The sequence below is a fragment of the Xenia sp. Carnegie-2017 genome, unplaced genomic scaffold (assembly GCF_021976095.1).
Source record: "Xenia sp. Carnegie-2017 unplaced genomic scaffold, XeniaSp_v1 HiC_scaffold_1, whole genome shotgun sequence".
NCBI classification, from domain to species: Eukaryota; Metazoa; Cnidaria; class Anthozoa; order Malacalcyonacea; family Xeniidae; genus Xenia; species Xenia sp. Carnegie-2017.
This window is the reverse complement of record NW_025813402.1, coordinates 8,641,773-8,660,119: the sequence shown is the minus strand read 5'-3', so window position 1 is coordinate 8,660,119 and position 18,347 is coordinate 8,641,773. Positions and strand designations below refer to the sequence as shown.

Genomic DNA, 18,347 nt, shown 5'->3' with positions numbered 1-18,347 from the left:
ATACTTCCACTCACATTCTTTATTCTTACATTGAAGGACAATATAATGTGTATAGCCTTTCCTTTTCCTCAAGTCAACATGGGATTCCAAACTGCTTTCGCAATCAGGGCATTTTAAAATTTCATCAAAAACACCAAACAGCAAAGACAAGTCCATAAACACGGCGACTTCTTTTTCAGTGTGTAGATTATTAAAAGTTTCGTCAATGCTCCTCGTTTGATGACTTATTTTCTTTCCAGAAGGTCCAGGGTTTGCGTCATCGTTTCCGCCATGTTTTGACTTCTTTGCCATTTTTGATGGCGGAGTTCTAACAGCTTTTCTCTTTCTATTTCGACTATTCCTTATTATTTTTCAATCTGATTATTATCGGAATAACAAAAGGAAAGGTCCGAAATACTAACAAAAAGACTTTTCTCCTTAGAGATACAAAATATAATGTTTTTTGAAGAGCAACTTTTCGAACAATGCGAGCACGCGATAAGCTTTGATATGAAATTCTGAGAGTTACCATGGTGTCAAATTTCAACCTACACGATGTAACTTAACGAGAAGGCTTTGAATAACATCCACCAAAAGTAGAAACAAAAAATTCGCTTTAGAAGGGGAGTTTTTAGGGTGAAATTTACTGAAGACTTTGCCTGAGACTTTAACGTGAGTGCTTTTACATGCAAAATATTGACAAAGGCTCTTTTGTTAGCAGTAATTTTCCAATGGATCGATTATTTCCTTGGCATGCGTGCGTTTCAGAGTGAATGAGGGCATTAAAGCATTAAAACAGTAAATTAAGTCTTATGTCCGCAGGCCTAATGTATTTCAAGCACCATCAGTTAAGACTGTGAAATAACGTTAAAGGTCATTAAACTTATCTAGGACAACTGTTTTCAATGAGTCTTTCGTTGATGGATATGTTCTGGTTTCTTTAGTTCTTTCGTAGATGGTTCGTTTTCTTTTCTTTAGTTCTTTTCGGGTTTCTCGTTTGTTTAACTTTTACTTGTGACTTTCTTTTGATGTGGACTTCTACTGAGTACCAACATGACTAAAGCTTTCGTTTCTCTGCTTATAAGTAAGTGATCGTACAATGACGTAGGGTTAACCGCTTGCGCGTAGACTGTGGTCAGTTGATTAACCACGTCTTATGCGTAAGCTTTTTCTTGTTATTGTGGTTATTATGACTGTTCTACTGTATCAATGTGAAAAGGATAAAGAATTATAAAAATACCTACTGAAAAAAATCTTCTAAGAAGCGATCTACTTCTTCGTCAAAACAACTAGATATTAATTATTTGACACCAGCGTCCGATACACTACATGAATGAAGTGTAAACATCAATGACATGAAACGCAACCTGAGATTAAAATATCTTTAAAGGCATACAAACCCACAAATTTTGCATTGGAATTTTCCCCATGACTCCATCAACGGGGAGAGATGAACAGTGTGCCCACATTTAGCCGTGATATAGAAATCACGACAGCGATTACATTTTTCTGAAAATGAGGAGATAGATTCTGTTGAAGATAAAAAACATTCGCTAATTTGAAATAAACAGAAAGAACTCGCACTTACTAATTTCGGGGTATTCGCTTGATGTTGGCTGCGACGATGCCATTCTTCCAGACTTTGCGACTTGCGTGTCTTGATTTTTTGCAGAGTTTTTATCGTCTTAACACATACAAAACACTTTTAGTATTTCAAGTGGTTGAAGTACACAGCGCATGCGTTGTGAAAAGAAAATTACCATTGAACAGTGTGCCTTGAATATTGTGTTGTGGTTTCATCTGGTCTTTCCCCCCAAAAGCTTTATGTATGTTTAAAAGTGTAGTTTTTGTGGCCAAATCCTTTAAAGATTCCATACCGCTTGGAAACTTGTATCTGCAAGTGTATGAATGCGTATGTGCAATTCGAAAGGCCGAAAGCTCATGATTTCTCTCCTTTTAAAGTATCCGAACTTATCCAGATACTTTCATTCAATATGGCATGTTAATTGAAACACTGTATGTATACTTTCCGACGATGGTCTATGATGTGCAATGATTAGAGAAAAAAATTTTTGGGAGAAAAAAGAACAAATTAGAACAAGAGACGTTGATATTCTTAAATAAATTTTATTGAATAAAACATTTTAATTGAAGAAACTATTAACGGCCACTCTGAAATAAAAAAATCAATCTTACTGACTGTTCTACTGTATCAATGTGCAAAGGATAAAGAATTATAAAAATACATACTGGAAAAAATCTTTTAAAAGTCTATTGACTTCTTCGTCAAAACAACTAGAGTATAAAGCAATGGACATTACATAAAAAACGACTACAACATTCAGCAAGCATATTAATTATTTGACTTACAAGCAAATAGCCAAGTAACCCGTAGCAGCTCGTTGATAATAGTCTGAACGGCCACATTGTAAAATTCGGATAAGCATCCTACGCTGTTCACTTTCATGGTCAGGATGAAGCACAAATAGTTTGTCTTGAAGATCGGGATACAGTAGAAGCAGTAGAAGCATCACGCTTTTCAACATACGCAGACATACGATCGTAATGATCTTGACCGATAGCGTCAAACCTCGTGTTGCCACTGATAGTTAAAAATTCTAACTGCTTCAACTGTTTCCATGCTCCTGTAACTTCCAGAGTGATTGATTTTGCAGAGATGGTTGGCTTTCCACACTTCATATCTTGGATCACTTTGTTTTTTTTTCCCATTTTTGACATTCTTTACATTTATCAGAAGGAACTTCCACATCAACACAAGTCTTTATTGATGTAGAAATAGCAGTAACCACACCATTATGTGACTCATGACCTCTTTTCTGACATGTTCCATCCAGGGATATTCCACATTCTCCTTCATGACTTCCACATGCTTCTTTCATTTTAAATGCATTTGTTGTCATGCTATCATTTGCAAGTTGTTCAATTATTCGCAACAGTTTTTTTGTTCTGGATCTTCGTGAAGTTCTTTCGAGTGGGTGGAGGAGGCATATACATTACCTTGGCAGATGTTTGCATGGCATTCTGCCGTTTTTCCATTTCTCTAAACCCTAGAACAGATTGTACATTAATTTCTAACGAGCGCCCATGTTTTTTTGACGTATGAAAGCAATGCTTCCAATCAGAGAATCATCGCAGGTAGAATGTGATGTCCGATTATATAGACAAACTTGAAACACGAGTCAATAACCTGTTGTAAATATATATTTATTGCAAGTTGATATTCAAAGTTAAAGCATCACACATTGTTCTGAAAGAAATAGAAAAAAACATGTATGAATTTACCGCTTACATGTTAACACTTCTGTATACATATACGTAAGCGTGGTAATATTACATAGAAAAAAACATTTTACGACAACTACATGCGAATTAAAAACTTACTCGATAGCGTCTTTCATAAGACGATCCGTCTCTGAATCCGAAATACTCGCAAATTAGACATTCAAACACAATGTCCGTCTTGCTAAACATCTTCTCGATCACATCAGCAAGATGTGATACATGGCCACATGATGGTTTTACAAGATAATCATCACAGTGATCACATTTTTCTGAAAATAAAACCGGCGTCTCTTTTAAAGTTTATTCATGCACCCTAAGGAACAGAAAAAGACAAACGGTACTTACTGAAGGTATAAAACGACGATTGTGGCGAGGTCATCCTTCACTTTGCATGTTTGGATTTTTTTGCAGAGTTTTTATGGTGTATGCATCCCCACAAGCGCTTTCAATTTCGTAAGTGGTTGAGATGCACTGCACATGCGCCTGAGATGCACTGCACATGCGCCTGAGATGCACTGCACATGCGCCTGAGATGCACTGCACATGCGCCTGAGATGCGACACGTCACTGTCATTTAGAAACTCCACATTTGATTGTCGTTCGGAAAAGACTTCTTCATCTTTATCGGAGTCGGTTATCATTAAATCAATCGACTCGCTAATTTCTTCTCTTCAGACCCGCTTTCCATGCCATTTTCTTACACACTTTAATGAATGGATGTAAACAAAATATGATCTGTCACCACATCGTGTATGGGAAAAGTCTGACGGTGTGAACTTTAAGTGTCGGAAATCAATGATAGCCACAGGGAATGGGTATGGGCACCTTCGTCTATTTTTATTCGTTATTCAAAGACAACTTGATATTTTTTCATTTGATTTCTATTTACAAGTTTGCGCGACCATTTTTCTCTGACTATTTTACATTCTTCTATTTCTACAATTGATGGTTTTTCTACATAGTTATAAATCATTTCTTTAACGAATCAAAGTTTAAAAGCTCCTTTCCTCTTGTGGTCATTCAGTTCAACCTTTCTTTTTTTCTTAATGATCTCGCTATTCGTAGTTACCCTCCGCCAATAGAAAAAGCTACATTTTTCTTCGACGGCGATGGATTGGCATCGAAAATATGGCCTTTCAGGACTATTGCTCGATTGGGAGACCTTGAGACTGCCTGGATAACTGCATTCACACAAGGGGAACTTGTTAGGTTTGAATTCTTTCACGACTTTCGTTTCGTAGGCATCCATTATAATATGGTACCTTTCTTCGAGGCAGAACAATGTGCATCCTTCACCTCTACATTTAACATATGCACGGTCGTCCTTCTTAGATAGGATTCTCTCGAGTCCTGCACCGCAGAAACATGGGTATTTCTCAATCGAAACCATGTTGCTCAGATTATTTGCTCTCTTATCACGATTTAACTCGTTTATGAAGCACTGTTCAAGCTAAAGTGCAACAAGAACATTTCCCCCCTTTTTTTAAAGTTTTGGCCTTCACATGAATAATCATTTACAAACGCATGATTTTCTTTGAGGAAGTATAGGTCTCATTCATACTTCGAGTAAAGAATTAAATAGATAATAACAGTGACTGTGATGAGATTGAAACTGGCGTTTGTTTGGTCAGCAACTTCCATTTTTGAAGCTTCGTCCTTGTAAAACAGATAAAAATTTCCTTCTAAGAGGAAATAAGGAAAAGGAGAAATTAGCATTTAAAGTTTTATAATGACCTTACTGAGACTAGAAGGCACCAGCTTCATAAGTTTTTCCTTCATTCTGTTCACAACTATCTACACAGTTCTTTCTCGTATGCCTAAGTGTTTTTCTTCTTTTTTTTACCTTGTCTGTGCTCTTCTTCGAGGATAATTTGATTCGATTCGATTGGTATCACAATGCAATGCACCATTTGTAGTAAACATGCCACGTAGTATGTCTAAGTCACCAAATAATTTGAGGAATGATATATCTCCTTCATTGTATTTAAGAGCAGCCAAGTAGCTTGAAAGTGCTACAATTTCCTGTTCCGCATATGTGGACTTTGGACATCTTTCCCATATTAACCCGTTCAGACACTCATTCACATTTTGCGTCAAACCGTGTGTACCAGTGGCGTGCGGTGACCGAATTTAATAGGCAAGCGCTGGGGGTGAGGTTCGCGGCATGCCGCGAAGCTATCTAGGGGTTCTGGGGGCATGCTCCCCCATAAAATTTTTGGATTTTGAAGGCTACTGGAGCGCATTTCCCGCGATTTCTGGGAGTACTTTGGCGAAAAAATGTATCTGTCATGACTGAAACAGTATTGAAAAAATTCAAAAACTTTTATAGAGTATATATCACAATTACGGTTTAAAAGTATTACATGTGGTATTGTGATATAAAGTCGTTTTAAGTAAATGGCTACGAGTGCATTTCTATTGTAGTGAAGAAGTAACAGAACGAAATAGTCCAAAATCTTACAACAGATTTACTTAAATGTAAATTCCATCCGTCTTTCCTTTGCGCAAAACTCCTTTATAACGTCCTCATAGAATCGTGGCTTCCCCTGCAAACTTACCAACATCTCCTTCTCGATTGAAATTGTAGCCAATGCAGAAAGTCGCTCTTGCCCTTGTGTACTGCGAAGATACGTTTTGATACGCTTGAGAGCCGAAAATGATCTTTCTGCAGAGGAGGACGTACTTGGCATAGTAAGAATGAGCTGACACAATCGGTACACCTCTGGAAAACAGGCTTTCAAGTCAAGTTCGATTATTTTGATATCATATCAAAACAGGTTTCGATTTGAGCTCGGCAGATGCGTATACAACGATTAGTTCACTTTTTAGTGCTTGAAGATTAAAGAATGTTCCATAGGAATCTTGCAACGATTGCAGCTCTCGTTCGGGAAAATTCCGGCTGTACAATTTGTGCTTTGAATGATCCAACAAAGAAACGAATGCTCTGCTGTTAAGACTTTCGAATCTAGAGTCAATCTGCACGACAATGGTATCGACACACAGAAAAACATTTGACGGAAGGACGCCTTTACATCCTCTTCACTTTTCCCGCGTTTCAGTGCTACTTTGACGATACTTGACGTAAAATTCCAATAATCTACGAATTTTGTTCGTTGTTCTTGAATCTTATCTTTCGTCTCGCGAACTTTCGTGACACAGAAGACAATATCGAACTGCTTACTCTGAATGATATTATACAAAACATCCGTAAGACCAAATATTTCTGAAAATATTTTAAGGCAGAACACAAACTGGAAATCTGCAAGAACTTCTCGGTAGCCCCTCGCTTCGTTTAACGTCGTACCGTCAAACTCGTCATCATTTTCGATGATGTATTCGAAAACTTCGAGCAGCTTTGCTCTTGTCTCCAGTACAGCATGGATTAACCTGCTCTGATAGTGCCATCGAACAGCTGTTCCAGTGGGAATGCGTCTGCCGACAACTGTGTCCAACAGGTATGTTCTCTTGGACAAGGCGTGAAAAAAGGATGAAAGACCAGTGACGGTTTTAAAAAATATACGACACTCTTTAGTTGACGAGACAGCTTGAACAAGGACCAAATTTAATGCGTGTCCGCAACAGTGGATAAAAAGAGCATGTGGATAGTCTTCTCTTACTCGTGTTTGCAAACCGGACAGTTCTCCTGACATCACACTCGCACCGTCATACGTTTGGGCAATCAGTATTTCGCCGCATCCGTACTCGTTCAGGGTTTTACCGACTTCTTGTTTCAGTCTAGCCGCAGTTCTATCCTCACTTACATCGGTAAATCCAAGAAAGCGCTCCACAGCTTTACCATCTGGGTTGACATAGCGAACTATAGTTGTTAGCTGCGATAAGGTCTTAACGTCGGAGGTTTCATCCAGGGAAATAGCGACAAATGGGCTCCTCATCACTTCATCTTTTATTGCTTTCAACATAACGTCCTTGACAGCAACAATCAAATCGTTCTGGATACGATTAGAAAGTCCAGAAAACACGGTTGCTGTATGAAGATGCTGTTCAAGCGTGGGGTCATATGCACTTAGCAGTTTTATCAATTCGACGTAATTGCCCCTGTTGGCAGACTCCTCCAGCTCCACCCGACCTCTGAAAGAAAGTTCCTGTTTGCCAAGAAAGCAAACAACATCAATGAAACGGCGAAGTACTTCTCTATTCTTGTGCACCATCAAGTTGTGAGCTGAGATGTGTTGACGGGCCTGTTCGTCTAGCTGCATGTCGATGCGTGTACGCCCAAAACTGGCATTTATTAGGCAACTGGACAAGTGTGTCTTCGTTTTCTCGTGTCTGTTGACGGCATTACACAGGTTGGCCAAATCATAGTATCCCTTCTTGCACCAGACTGTCTTGTCTGTTGAGTTGAACAAAAGACACGGCCAGCAAAATAACTTATTCAATTTTGAGGAGCCAGCCAGCCATTTGTACTTTTCGTAATTTGACGTATGAAAACTTCGAATAAAGACTTTACCACTTCGCTTGGATGTTGTATGTAGTCCTTGCAACTCAGGAGTGGGACGGCCACCTTCAACGATCTCTCGTTTCTCGGAAAAAGGTCTCAATCCAAATGAGCGGGATAACAGTGATTCCACAATGCATTCAGTCATGTTGTACACGTGTCGTGAAAATACCGAATGTAGGAGTAGAACATAAAAGGATGAAAATTCCTATGCTATATATTTTATAGGAACATCAATCTTATTTATACCTTACATCAGTTACATGATATCTTGTAGTGACGTACATAACGTGCGTACATTACTCATCTGGATTCATGTATTAGCAATAGAGGAAATAGCCAATCCTACACTTACTCAAACGCGCTACTTAAACTTACGCACTTAACTTTATAATTACGTAAAACTACTCAAATTTCAAGTACATTATCCGCTGTGTGATAACTGCAACTTGTTTATCCAAATATATAAAAAGCCTGTAAATAAATTCTAACATATAGAATACTCACGACTGTTGTAAATAACTTCTTTGCTAGTGAATAAAATAATCACAAAATTTAATAGCGTTCTAGTACATTGAAATCACGTTCAGAGCTCGTACGCAAGACTTATATAACGCTAAAGTATAACATGCTACAGATAATATCTTCTACATACATAAATTAGAAATCTACTACTACTTTGAATTAGAAATCAGAACATTACCTTTCGCTCTCAGTCATCTTTTAATAAACGATAACATTAACGGCGTGAATAATTCGGATGTCCAATGTGTTGAATATACGAATATTATTCGTGCGCTGATATGTGTTTAAAATTGCGAGCGTACAAGACTGTTGACCAATCGCTATCAAGCGGCGCCCTTAGAAGCGCCGCTTGCCTTTTCTCGATATTCCTCGAATAAGAAGCCTCCAAATCTAGATTAACGCATGCGCAAATGTTCAAATTGAGCTCCGAAGGCAAGCGCGCTTGCCTTGGTTAATAAATAAGAAATTTTTAAGGTGTATTTAATCCACTTGACTCATCTTACAAGTGTAGCAAAGTGAAACCGAAAACCACGACAGTAAATCGCGTATAGATAGCAAGCATTTCAACTGTAAAGACAATTTAGACAAAAGATTACATTGACATTGTTTAGAACAGAAAAATTTAAACTGATTTTGCTCAGAGATTGATCCAAAAAATTTTTGTTCGGTAAAATGCTTAGGCAAGCGGCGCTTGCCTACGCTTGCATGACCGCACGCCACTGGTGTGTACACATTTCCAACAAGGCCATATTTTCGAATGATGAAAGGGTATCGATATACTTTGATAATGCAGTATCAGAAATTGATGAGGAAGAAGTCATGAAATCCTTCTTTGATAGTTTACAAGACATGACTCCGATAGTAAATGGGCTAGAACTTATCAAGTACACTTGCAATGATTGGAGAAAAATATTTTTGACTGAAAAAAAGAACAAATTAGAACATGAGACGTTGATATTCTTAAATACAATTTATTGAAGAAACTAGTAACGGCCACTCTGAAATAAAAAGAAATCAATCTTACTGACTGTTCTACTGTATCAATTTTCAAAAGATAAAGAATTATAAAAATACATACTGAAAAAAATCTAAGAAGCTGTCTACTTCTTTTTCAAAACATCTAGAGTATAAAGCAATGGACATTACATAAAAAAACGACTACAACTTTTAGCAAGCATATAAATTATTTGACTTACAAGCAAATTGGACATTTGAATGGCAAGCATTCAATCAGTCTTTCTTCCACCTCAGAGAGGTATTATGCCCACAGCTTGGTGGGCAAATCACCCATAAGTGACAGTGTTCACACTGGCCTAAAACAATGAATAAAATCACAACTTAAATTTTCTAAAGTCATATCTAACATTCAAATTGTATTGCAATTCAACTTACTCAAAATCGGTCTAATGGTGTTTAGTGTAGCCATTCTAGCTGTTGGTTTTCTTGGCTGATGCCTTCGCCGTTTACTGATGACTTTGCCTAAGACTTTGACGTGAGTGCTTTTACATAAACAATAAACATACCAAATTGATATCGAAATTTCTTATATCAATTATTTTGAAAAAACTATCACCACGCAGATTTGGTTTATGCGGGTTTTTTTTTCACCCAGCACGTAAGGCAATCGTTAAACTACTTTTCTTACATTAGCAGTTACCAGTGAAATTAATTGGCGTTCTTGAGATTGGTTTCTTTACGCAATAAATACTGAATTTAGTACTTTTATTTTATGCTTGTACTGTTTTTATTTTTCCATAAAGGTTTAACACACATATGATTTGGTGTATGTAAACTGCCAGTGAAATTAATTTTCGTTCTTGAAATTGGTTTTTTTACGCAATAAGTACTGAATTTAGTACTTTTATTTTATGCTTTTACTGTTTTTATTTTTCCATAAAGGTTTAACACACTTATGATTTGGTGTATGTAAACTGTAAGAATGATTTCATAAGAAAAATACTGATTACGTTCCATTTCATATACAGTGATCTTGTACATTGTTTTATCCCCGGTTAAATGTTTTAAATGTAAATGAATGTAAAATTTTAAGCGACTATGAGGAAAGACTTGTTAAATTGTACAAGAAATTTGCTTTAGTTAACAAAGTAAGTATCGTCTTCTGTCTTCAGCACTTTCCGTCGATCCCGAACGTTTAGCTTTATCGTCAAATGCTAAAGCCTACATCAACGTGCCATTATCCATGCGAAAAAATTTCATAAATTGAAGATTGTCCTAATGTTATCACACCCATACTCAAAGGAAATCGAAGAAAAGTGTTCTTGATCCTGCAAAAGTAATTCTCGCTACATATCCGGCAATTTTTGTGTTTTTTTTTTTTTATGATACTAAAATGAGTAGCGCAGCAACTTAGCTAAGTTCTAAAAAAATAATATGACCCGATTTTGCCAAAACTTTAAAAAAATAATTTGTGCATTTACTTTCGAATCTTACCCTGCTTCAATCCAGCAGGTTACCTAAGGACCGAAATACTTTTCGAACATTTGCGTTTCGAATTTTGTGAAATGTTATAGAAATCTCTTGTTCGAAGATCACATTGTAAGAAATGTGAAAACCATGTTGCATAAATAGTTACAGCTACTTCCACATCAATTTAAGTTTCTTGCTTAAAGATATGGATATTAAAACACAACAACAAACCATATAGGCATGTGCATGTAAAATGTACGTAAATTTTGTTTAGTGTATAGTTATAGTTAACCGGGCCGTTGCGAAGGACAGGGTGTGCGGGCGTGGGACACACTCAAGTAATATTTTCGGCTAAATAGGGCTTGTTTAAACATGTACGTAAGCGTGAATAATAAAACTTAATCTTATGTGTGTTGAATAACCATGTGGGTGAAGTTCATTTCAGAAGACCACGCCGTATAACCACACCCATTTTCGAAAAATTTTATTTTCAACTCTTCAACACGGCCTTTGGTTAAGTCATACTCAAGCTTTCGTATTTCATAATTAATCTAAACTTTGGTTTCTCACTCCCAGGCTTTATATCGAAAACAAAATGCCTTTGTTTCTTTCTTTCGCTTATTTTTTATTTGAAATCAGAGTTATTCCTCTTTAGTTTAAGTGTGTTTTTTTAATCTAAGAAAGTTTTATTGTTTTCATTTTGTTTTGAAATTTCATGTTTTATATAAATGTGTTTGTCTATAGTGTTATTAGATATTGTAAATGTAAATGTCATCATCTCTTACTTACACTTGCATTGAAAGTTTCCAATAATGGGAAAGTGTAAATTTTAAATCTTTATTTTGTCTTGCTTTTTTTGTAAAAATAGGCTGCAAGCGTGGATTCGATAAGCTGCGTGATTTTACGCCTTTCGGCATTTGCTTTGTTGCACGACATTGATAAAGTAGGTCAGGTTAATATTTTTGTCAAGTAAAGTAATCAGTGTAATGGACGGTTAACCCCTTCAACAAATAAAATTGTTTTAGACATTTGATACCGAAGCGAATCCACTTTTGAAGTCCAGCATTGTAACACTGTAGATAAAGTACTGTTTTCAAAAAATATATGTTCACAAAAATACATTTCATTGCTTGACTTGGATCGTGATCCAGCACTCTTTTCCTTAACATTTTGTCTTATGATGATTTTAATCATACACATGCAGCAACTAGTTATTGTTCGGAATTTGACATTTATCTGTTCTCATTGGATTACGCTCTCACACAACAATAACGAGCTACATACGATGGCCTCATTCATCTATAGAATGAATTTGTCACTATTTGTCACTATCACGACATAGAACGACCCTTTTCATGCTATCGTATGGCACGAACAACGGCCTATATATGACTAGGCGTCGACTTGATATATTAAATCAGTGTAACTTTGGGATAGTTGTTCAAATGTGTTCAATTTTCTTGAACAAATTCAAACAAATTGAATGTATCTTATGGAAAACGAAGAGCTCGGTTAACTTTCAACTCATTATACGTTCAATTTTTTTCAATGTAATCTCCACATTTTTTATGATGAATAACTATAAATATCCTATCTTTTGTAAGGTCTAAGCTTTGAGCGCAAGAATAACTATATATATACAATGTAAACCTCATATACGCGACGGGAAAATCGCCTAGGAGATTATATTTTAAAAAGTCATCATTTCATGAGAGAGGACTTTATAACACGTTTATTATTGCTTTTTGGGTCAGGGTCAAAGGTCAAGAACAAGTATAGAAAACTGATTCGCAGAAAGACAAACGGAGCATGCGCGAATAAAATTATGTCAAACATTATGGCTTAACATAGATATTACGAAAAGCAATATACAAGCAACGCTTGAAGAATATGTAGTTAACGATAGGGGATACAGAATGGTAGGTTTTAACTGCGAAAGACGTCATTTTAATTTTGAAAGATGTGTTTGAAAAAGTGGGTATGCGCAAATATTCCCTCCCACAACAATTGCAACGTGGCGTATATTGTTTGGATAAATAGAAAGCACTCGCACTGGAGGATGTGCAGCTTCGGCTACACATATAATAAAATTGGAACGATACAGAGAAGATTAGCATGGCCCCTGCGCAAGGATGACACGCAAATTCGTGAAGCGTTCCAAATTTTTATTTGTTTTAACTTCAAAAGAATCAAATTCGACATATTGAATACAAAATGGTGTAACCTAACTATGCATATGCCGGTGTGTACACATCATCAATTTAAATATTGCATTTGACTGAGCACAAGTGAGAGCAGCCTTTACGTGACAACATTTACTTATGTGAGTAATTGACTTGAGGAAGAGAAGAAGGATCTATTGTCAAAATTTTAAAAAATCATAACGTTAAAATTCAAAACTCACCGATAAACCTCGGCAGCCAATGAAATTGTTAGATTTAATAAACATGTCAAATTCAAAGATGGCGGTGGAAGCAACCAAAATGGTTAGCACTATTTTCCACCCAGCAAACCGCCCTTTACTTTGAAATATAATATTTTACACAATATAATATTTTACACAATCTAATATTTTACACAATATAATATTTTATTTAATATTTTACACAATCGTCGAAAAACGACATATTTTCCAGCCTGGATTATAAGTTTATAACTTAAGGTGGTTGCATGAAAATTTATACTGCAACATTTATCTGTAAATATTTTCATATGTTGATATTAAAAACTGTATTATAAAAATATAAAATTACTCGCCATCTCAAAACGACCTAGCACCAGTGCATGCATGGTTTCCTTTTAGCTTTTGGTTCTTTCCCATTAGCCGCCATCTTTAATTTATTAACGATTGTGTAAAGTAAAGGGCGGTTTGCTGGGTGGAAAATAGTGCTAACCAAGCAAAATATGAGGTCAAATGTTTTTCCCAATGCGTCATTACTAGCTTTACTTACTGATAAAAATAATGGAGAAATATCTCCTGATTCTAACCTCGATTTCTAAAATTGCGTTATAGCAAGCATTGACAAGCAAACACTATTCGAATACCTTTCCAGTTACCACCCAGTCTGGAAGTATGTTGTTTTAGACATGATCTCCGGTGTGCACAATGAAATTACTGGTGTGAAATTCATGTTTTATGATGATGCACACACAACCGAAATCCAAAATATAATGATGAGTATATCGTGCTTATGTTCGTGAAATACTTGAAATTTGATAGTTGTTGATTCGAATGTTCACTCGGAAATCGTTTGTTACTCCAATAAATAAAGTAACTTTGCAGGATGAGACCGTACTTGGCTTTAGATTTAATGACCAACTTGGTTTGCTCTCTCTATTGATAAATGTGCATGGTGTGCATTGATAATATGAAAAAATCTCTGGTGAGCAAAAAGCATACTTTCCAGACTGGGTTGCCACCAATTCGTGAAGAGCTTTTTCTTTCATTCTTAAGCTTTTTATACGGTTCATAAAAAAAAAATAATGAACTGATTTACCCTCACATCTAGCCATGGTATTGGAATGAAACATCTGGCCGTAGAAATCTACAAAAGCAATCATGAAATTAATTCATAAAGCAGTTCCTGATGGAGTGGTAGAGTGGTCACACTCACACTAGTGAAACAGTCTAATTTGTTCATTGTTACTTAAAGAAAAAGTGATAGGTTAAACAAACTAAAGTTTAACAAATTTCATTGTTGTTACATAGATCATGTTGGGCAAACCTGAAGTTACTGCTTCCTTGTAATAGTCACAAACATGAAGGATGTTCTATGCTACAATGATTTCTGGTTGTGCTGAAGTAGCTATAACTGCTTATCCTTAGATTTGCTTTAATAGATCGTAATTTATTATATGCCTTTGGTTGTGAATCAAATCAAGGAAAAAACTCAACAACCATGGGTTTGCACAAAGGTTTAAATGAAGCAAAGGGCTCCTTCACAAAACAAGCCCTTGGCCATGTTGAAACTTCTTAATAGCACTTACATTTATAACCACCATGTCAACGAATCAATGCAAAATTTATATTTGCTAAATTTTACGCAAGTTCCATAATCTTTCAGAAAAAGATTATTTATTGCAATGAAGTGAATAGTTTCAACCCATAACTATTGCTAGATGTTTGCATAAGTTAATTGCTCAGGTTATTTTGTAGGACTGTTTGGAACACATTAGATGTTTATTAGAACACATTATTGTTGACACAATGTTTAGGAGTTTGTCCAGCATTGTTTTATTGCTATAGAATCATATGTGTACATACGTATAATTTAATATATTAAAACTTCAAAATAAAATTTAGGGGAGAAGATTTTCTGTGAGTGGCAGAGTGTGCAACCACTCCCGAGAAAAATTTAATAATGACATGAGTCAATGGCCTAGCGCAATTATGTACACAATTGAGAAAATCTGCAACCTTGTTGTCTTGTGAGCATAGACCTGCCCCTATCACTTTTGGTCTAAAATGAAGTCTTGCACAAGCTTAACTATAACACTGCATGTTTAGTTACATATTTGGTGTACTGCTTACTTAGACTATACCAATCCCCATGCATTATTAACATTAATCTACTAATGGTCAAAAACTACAGGTTTCTAAAGAAATGAATATTGATGATGCTCTGAAATTTAAATAGCAGAACCTAAACTTGCAGGCAAGATTGTTTATTGCTTTGAATGTAGAACATTGCCCAGCCTTCTCCCACATACTCTTGGATACATTCCTGTAAGTTATCAAACTTCTTTCCATAAAAAATAAATAGATATGCCTTCATCTGTTTTTATTTTTAGATATCTGGTATTTTGAAAAAAAAGGGCAATGGCATTGAAAGATTACTGCTCTGTTAAAAAATTTTTCGTGGGAATCACTGTAAGAGCTGTAGCAGTGTAGCTTTTGTATTCATAATTGATAACAAGGTTTGGGATGTTGCACATAGAGAACATATCTCATGTACCGTAGTATACTGAAACATCTATGATTTAAATATCAAATATGCTTATGGACTTGACCGTGTTAACACACGTGGGAAAGCACGTCGATAATTTTTTTGATAAACAAAGCTATTTGAAAAACAAAGGGGGCGTAAATGAAATTGCCAATTAAGGTAGCCAATGAACTTTTTGTTTGATTCATCTTCTCACGTATTCGTTCGTTTTAAAAGAAATTTTAGATCCGCATTTTCGGCAGGGTAAGGTCACGATTTTGCATTTTCTTCCAGATCAATGAACAATTTGATATTTTCTGATGCACTGTCTCGCATGTAATTTTTGTCATTTTTGACAAGCTATTATATATATTACAAGGTATTAAAATATCTAAATAGATACTTGGGCAATAGTTTGGGTGACAAGAGGAAGAGACATGACACACAAGAAGAAAGGACTTAGGTAACTAGCCTTCTTAAATTTCTGAGTATATGAGTGATTCTATTTTAGTGATTTATCCATTCTCTTTTCTTTTGGAAGTTGATGAGAGGTTAATGATCTACGAAAGCCTTCTCATTTCTAAGCTTAATGGTTGTGTGAGCCCTTTGAAACCTCAATCAGTCAATCTTATGACCTATATTTGGACTAATTTGACCAAACCACGACGCCCAACGCCCAACCAACTCAATGTGCCCAAACGGGGCGCCAACGACTCTCCTAGTCCAACAGAAAATGGAAAAGATGGTTCTACTACGTGTCACGTGTGTTTCCGAACAACATGGCCGCTGCCCAGTTAATATAAGACAAATATCACCAAGGGAAATGTGTGGAATCTTTTGCAGTATTTTCTCTTCGTCGGATGAAACTCTTGTTAAACAAAAAGTGAGTGGCATTTTGACAAACTGACAATTGTCATTTGTGACAAATACTTAACTTTCTTCTAACTTTATGATTCAGCGGCAGCACGAAATATTTTATTATATTTCTCCTGTATATATCGTCTTTTCCTTCACATTTATACCATGCAAACACAGGTTTGAATTTTGAGATTGATCTGTCTCTGTGATCTCTCTGGCTCTGCTTGATTTCTAGGAAGTTTATGAAAAAGTGAGCAAGTTTTTGCGGAGGCGAGGTCCAGACTCTTTTGGCCAAAGACAACTAAATTTTCCTTTCTGCAATGGTGACGAAAAAGAGTTTTGGAAGTCTATGGCTAATGGCACCTGTTGTCTACTCTTGGCTGCTGCTGTCCTTCATCTTCGTGGGGCAAAAATAACTGTACAGCCTTTCGAAGATGACTTTGGTAACATTTTGGTTTGGAATGGTGAAATATTGAATGGTCTAGAGGTACTGCAGATTTGCTCAAACAGAGTAATGATTTTTTGAAATCATACAAATATGAATTTTTTTGTTTCATTTTCCAAATTAGCCCTGTCGCAAAGCGATATTGTGAGTAGGCTAGTTGCAATCATTTCACAACAAAACATAATGGTTGATTTCTTTATCAGTTCGTGACGTAGCCCAATTGCCCTTGTATCTCTGAGACGAACAGTGAAAAACTTTGAAAGCATGTTTTTTTTACACACAATAAATATCCTATCTTTTGTAAGGTCTACGCTTTGAGCGCAAGAATAACTATAAAATTACAATGTAAATCTCACATACGCGACGGGAAAATCTCCTAGGAGATTATACTTTAAAAAGTCGTCATTTCATGAGAGAGGACTTTATAACACGTATATTATTGCTTTGTGGGTCAGGGTCAAAGGTCAAGAACAAGTATCATAGAAAACTGATTCGCAGAAAGACAAACGGAGCATGCGCAAATTAAATTATGTCAAACTTTATTGGTTAACGTGGATATTACTAAAAGCAATATACAAGTAACGCTTGAAGAATATGTAGTTAACGATAGATGATACAGAATGGTAGGTTTTAACTGTAAAAGACGTCATTTTAATTTTGAAAAATGTATTTGAAAAAGTGGGTATGCGCAAATATTCCCACCCACAACAATGGCAACGTGGCGTATATTGTTTGGATAAATAGAAAGCTCTCGCACTGGAGGATGTGCAGCTTCGGCTACACATATAATAAAATTGGAACGATACAGAGAAGATTAGCATGGCCCCTGCGCAAGGATGACACGCAAATTCGTGAAGCGTTCCAAATTTTTATTTGTTTCAACTTCAAAAGAATCAAATTCAACATATTGAATACAAAATGGTGTAACCAAACTACGCATATGACGGTTTATACACATCATCAATTTAAATATTGCATTTGACTGAGCACAAGTGAGAGCAGCCTTTACGTGACAACATTTACTTATGTGAGTAATTGACTTGAGGAAGAGAAGAAGGATCTATTGTCAAAATTTTAAAAAATCATAACGTTAAAATTCAAAACTCGCCGATAAACCTCGGCAGCCAATGAAATTGTTAGATTCAATAAACATGTCAAATTCAAAGATGGCGGTGGAAGCAAAGTATGACGTCAAATGTTTTTCCCAATGCGTCATTACCAGCTTTACTTAGGCCCGGTTCAAACGTCGCATTTTACATGCGCCGAATCAAATCTAAGTTTTAGTCGACTAAAATAGTTTTATGCGTAGTTTGATTCAGACGTCGAATTTAATAGTCGCATTTATTATAGTTACGCTTCCACTTTTTCATAGTTTATTCATTTTCTTGTACTAATTTCCTAAAATGGCGAACAGGAAAATGTTGAGTTT

The 18,347-nt window shown here is 36.0% G+C and overlaps 2 protein-coding genes, 3 long non-coding RNA genes and 2 other non-coding genes across 7 annotated transcripts; 3 read left to right on the top strand and 4 right to left on the bottom strand.

Annotated features, from left to right (window-relative positions):
• Positions 1-967: 967 nt before the first annotated feature.
• On the bottom strand, positions 968-1,767 carry LOC124443034. The gene is made up of 3 exons (XR_006947473.1): positions 1,568-1,767; positions 1,380-1,488; positions 968-1,304 (listed from the first exon to the last, which is right to left on the bottom strand). It is a non-coding gene; the product is annotated as an uncharacterized LOC124443034 (long non-coding RNA).
• Positions 1,768-2,090: 323 nt separating this feature from the next.
• LOC124443053 lies at positions 2,091-2,576 on the bottom strand. Its single transcript, XR_006947476.1, has 2 exons — positions 2,350-2,576; positions 2,091-2,274 (listed from the first exon to the last, which is right to left on the bottom strand). It is a non-coding gene; the product is annotated as an uncharacterized LOC124443053 (long non-coding RNA).
• Positions 2,577-3,188: 612 nt separating this feature from the next.
• On the bottom strand, positions 3,189-3,493 carry LOC124443046. The gene is made up of 2 exons (XR_006947475.1): positions 3,382-3,493; positions 3,189-3,247 (listed from the first exon to the last, which is right to left on the bottom strand). It is a non-coding gene; the product is annotated as an uncharacterized LOC124443046 (long non-coding RNA).
• Positions 3,494-6,107: 2,614 nt separating this feature from the next.
• On the bottom strand, positions 6,108-7,886 carry LOC124438610 (zinc finger MYM-type protein 1-like). The gene has a single exon (XM_046988789.1). It carries the CDS (start codon positions 7,884-7,886, stop codon positions 6,108-6,110), a length of 1,779 nt encoding a protein of 592 aa, XP_046844745.1.
• A 4,865-nt stretch (positions 7,887-12,751) lies between these two features.
• LOC124445430 lies at positions 12,752-12,857 on the top strand. Its single transcript, XR_006948151.1, has one exon. It is a non-coding gene; the product is annotated as a U6 spliceosomal RNA (small nuclear RNA).
• Positions 12,858-16,370: 3,513 nt separating this feature from the next.
• On the top strand, positions 16,371-17,668 carry LOC124443008 (asparagine synthetase domain-containing protein 1-like). Its single transcript, XM_046993537.1, has 3 exons — positions 16,371-16,498; positions 16,709-16,960; positions 17,374-17,668. The coding sequence occupies exons 1-3, from the start codon at positions 16,439-16,441 to the stop codon at positions 17,407-17,409; spliced, it is 348 nt and encodes a 115-aa protein (XP_046849493.1). The 5' UTR covers positions 16,371-16,438; the 3' UTR covers positions 17,410-17,668.
• A 15-nt stretch (positions 17,669-17,683) lies between these two features.
• LOC124445467 lies at positions 17,684-17,789 on the top strand. The gene has a single exon (XR_006948165.1). It is a non-coding gene; the product is annotated as a U6 spliceosomal RNA (small nuclear RNA).
• Positions 17,790-18,347: the final 558 nt, after the last annotated feature.

Coding starts and splice junctions, on each gene's coding strand:
- LOC124443008 (XM_046993537.1), top strand. CDS start 16,439: ATGTGTGGAATCTTTTGCAGTATTTTCTCTTCGTCGGATGAAACTCTT. Junction 16,499..16,708: donor AAACTCTTGTTAAACAAAAA/GTGAGTGGCATT, acceptor CTTGATTTCTAG/GAAGTTTATGAAAAAGTGAG. Junction 16,961..17,373: donor AAATATTGAATGGTCTAGAG/GTACTGCAGATT, acceptor TTTGTGGGTCAG/GGTCAAAGGTCAAGAACAAG.
- LOC124438610 (XM_046988789.1), bottom strand. CDS start 7,886: ATGACTGAATGCATTGTGGAATCACTGTTATCCCGCTCATTTGGATTG.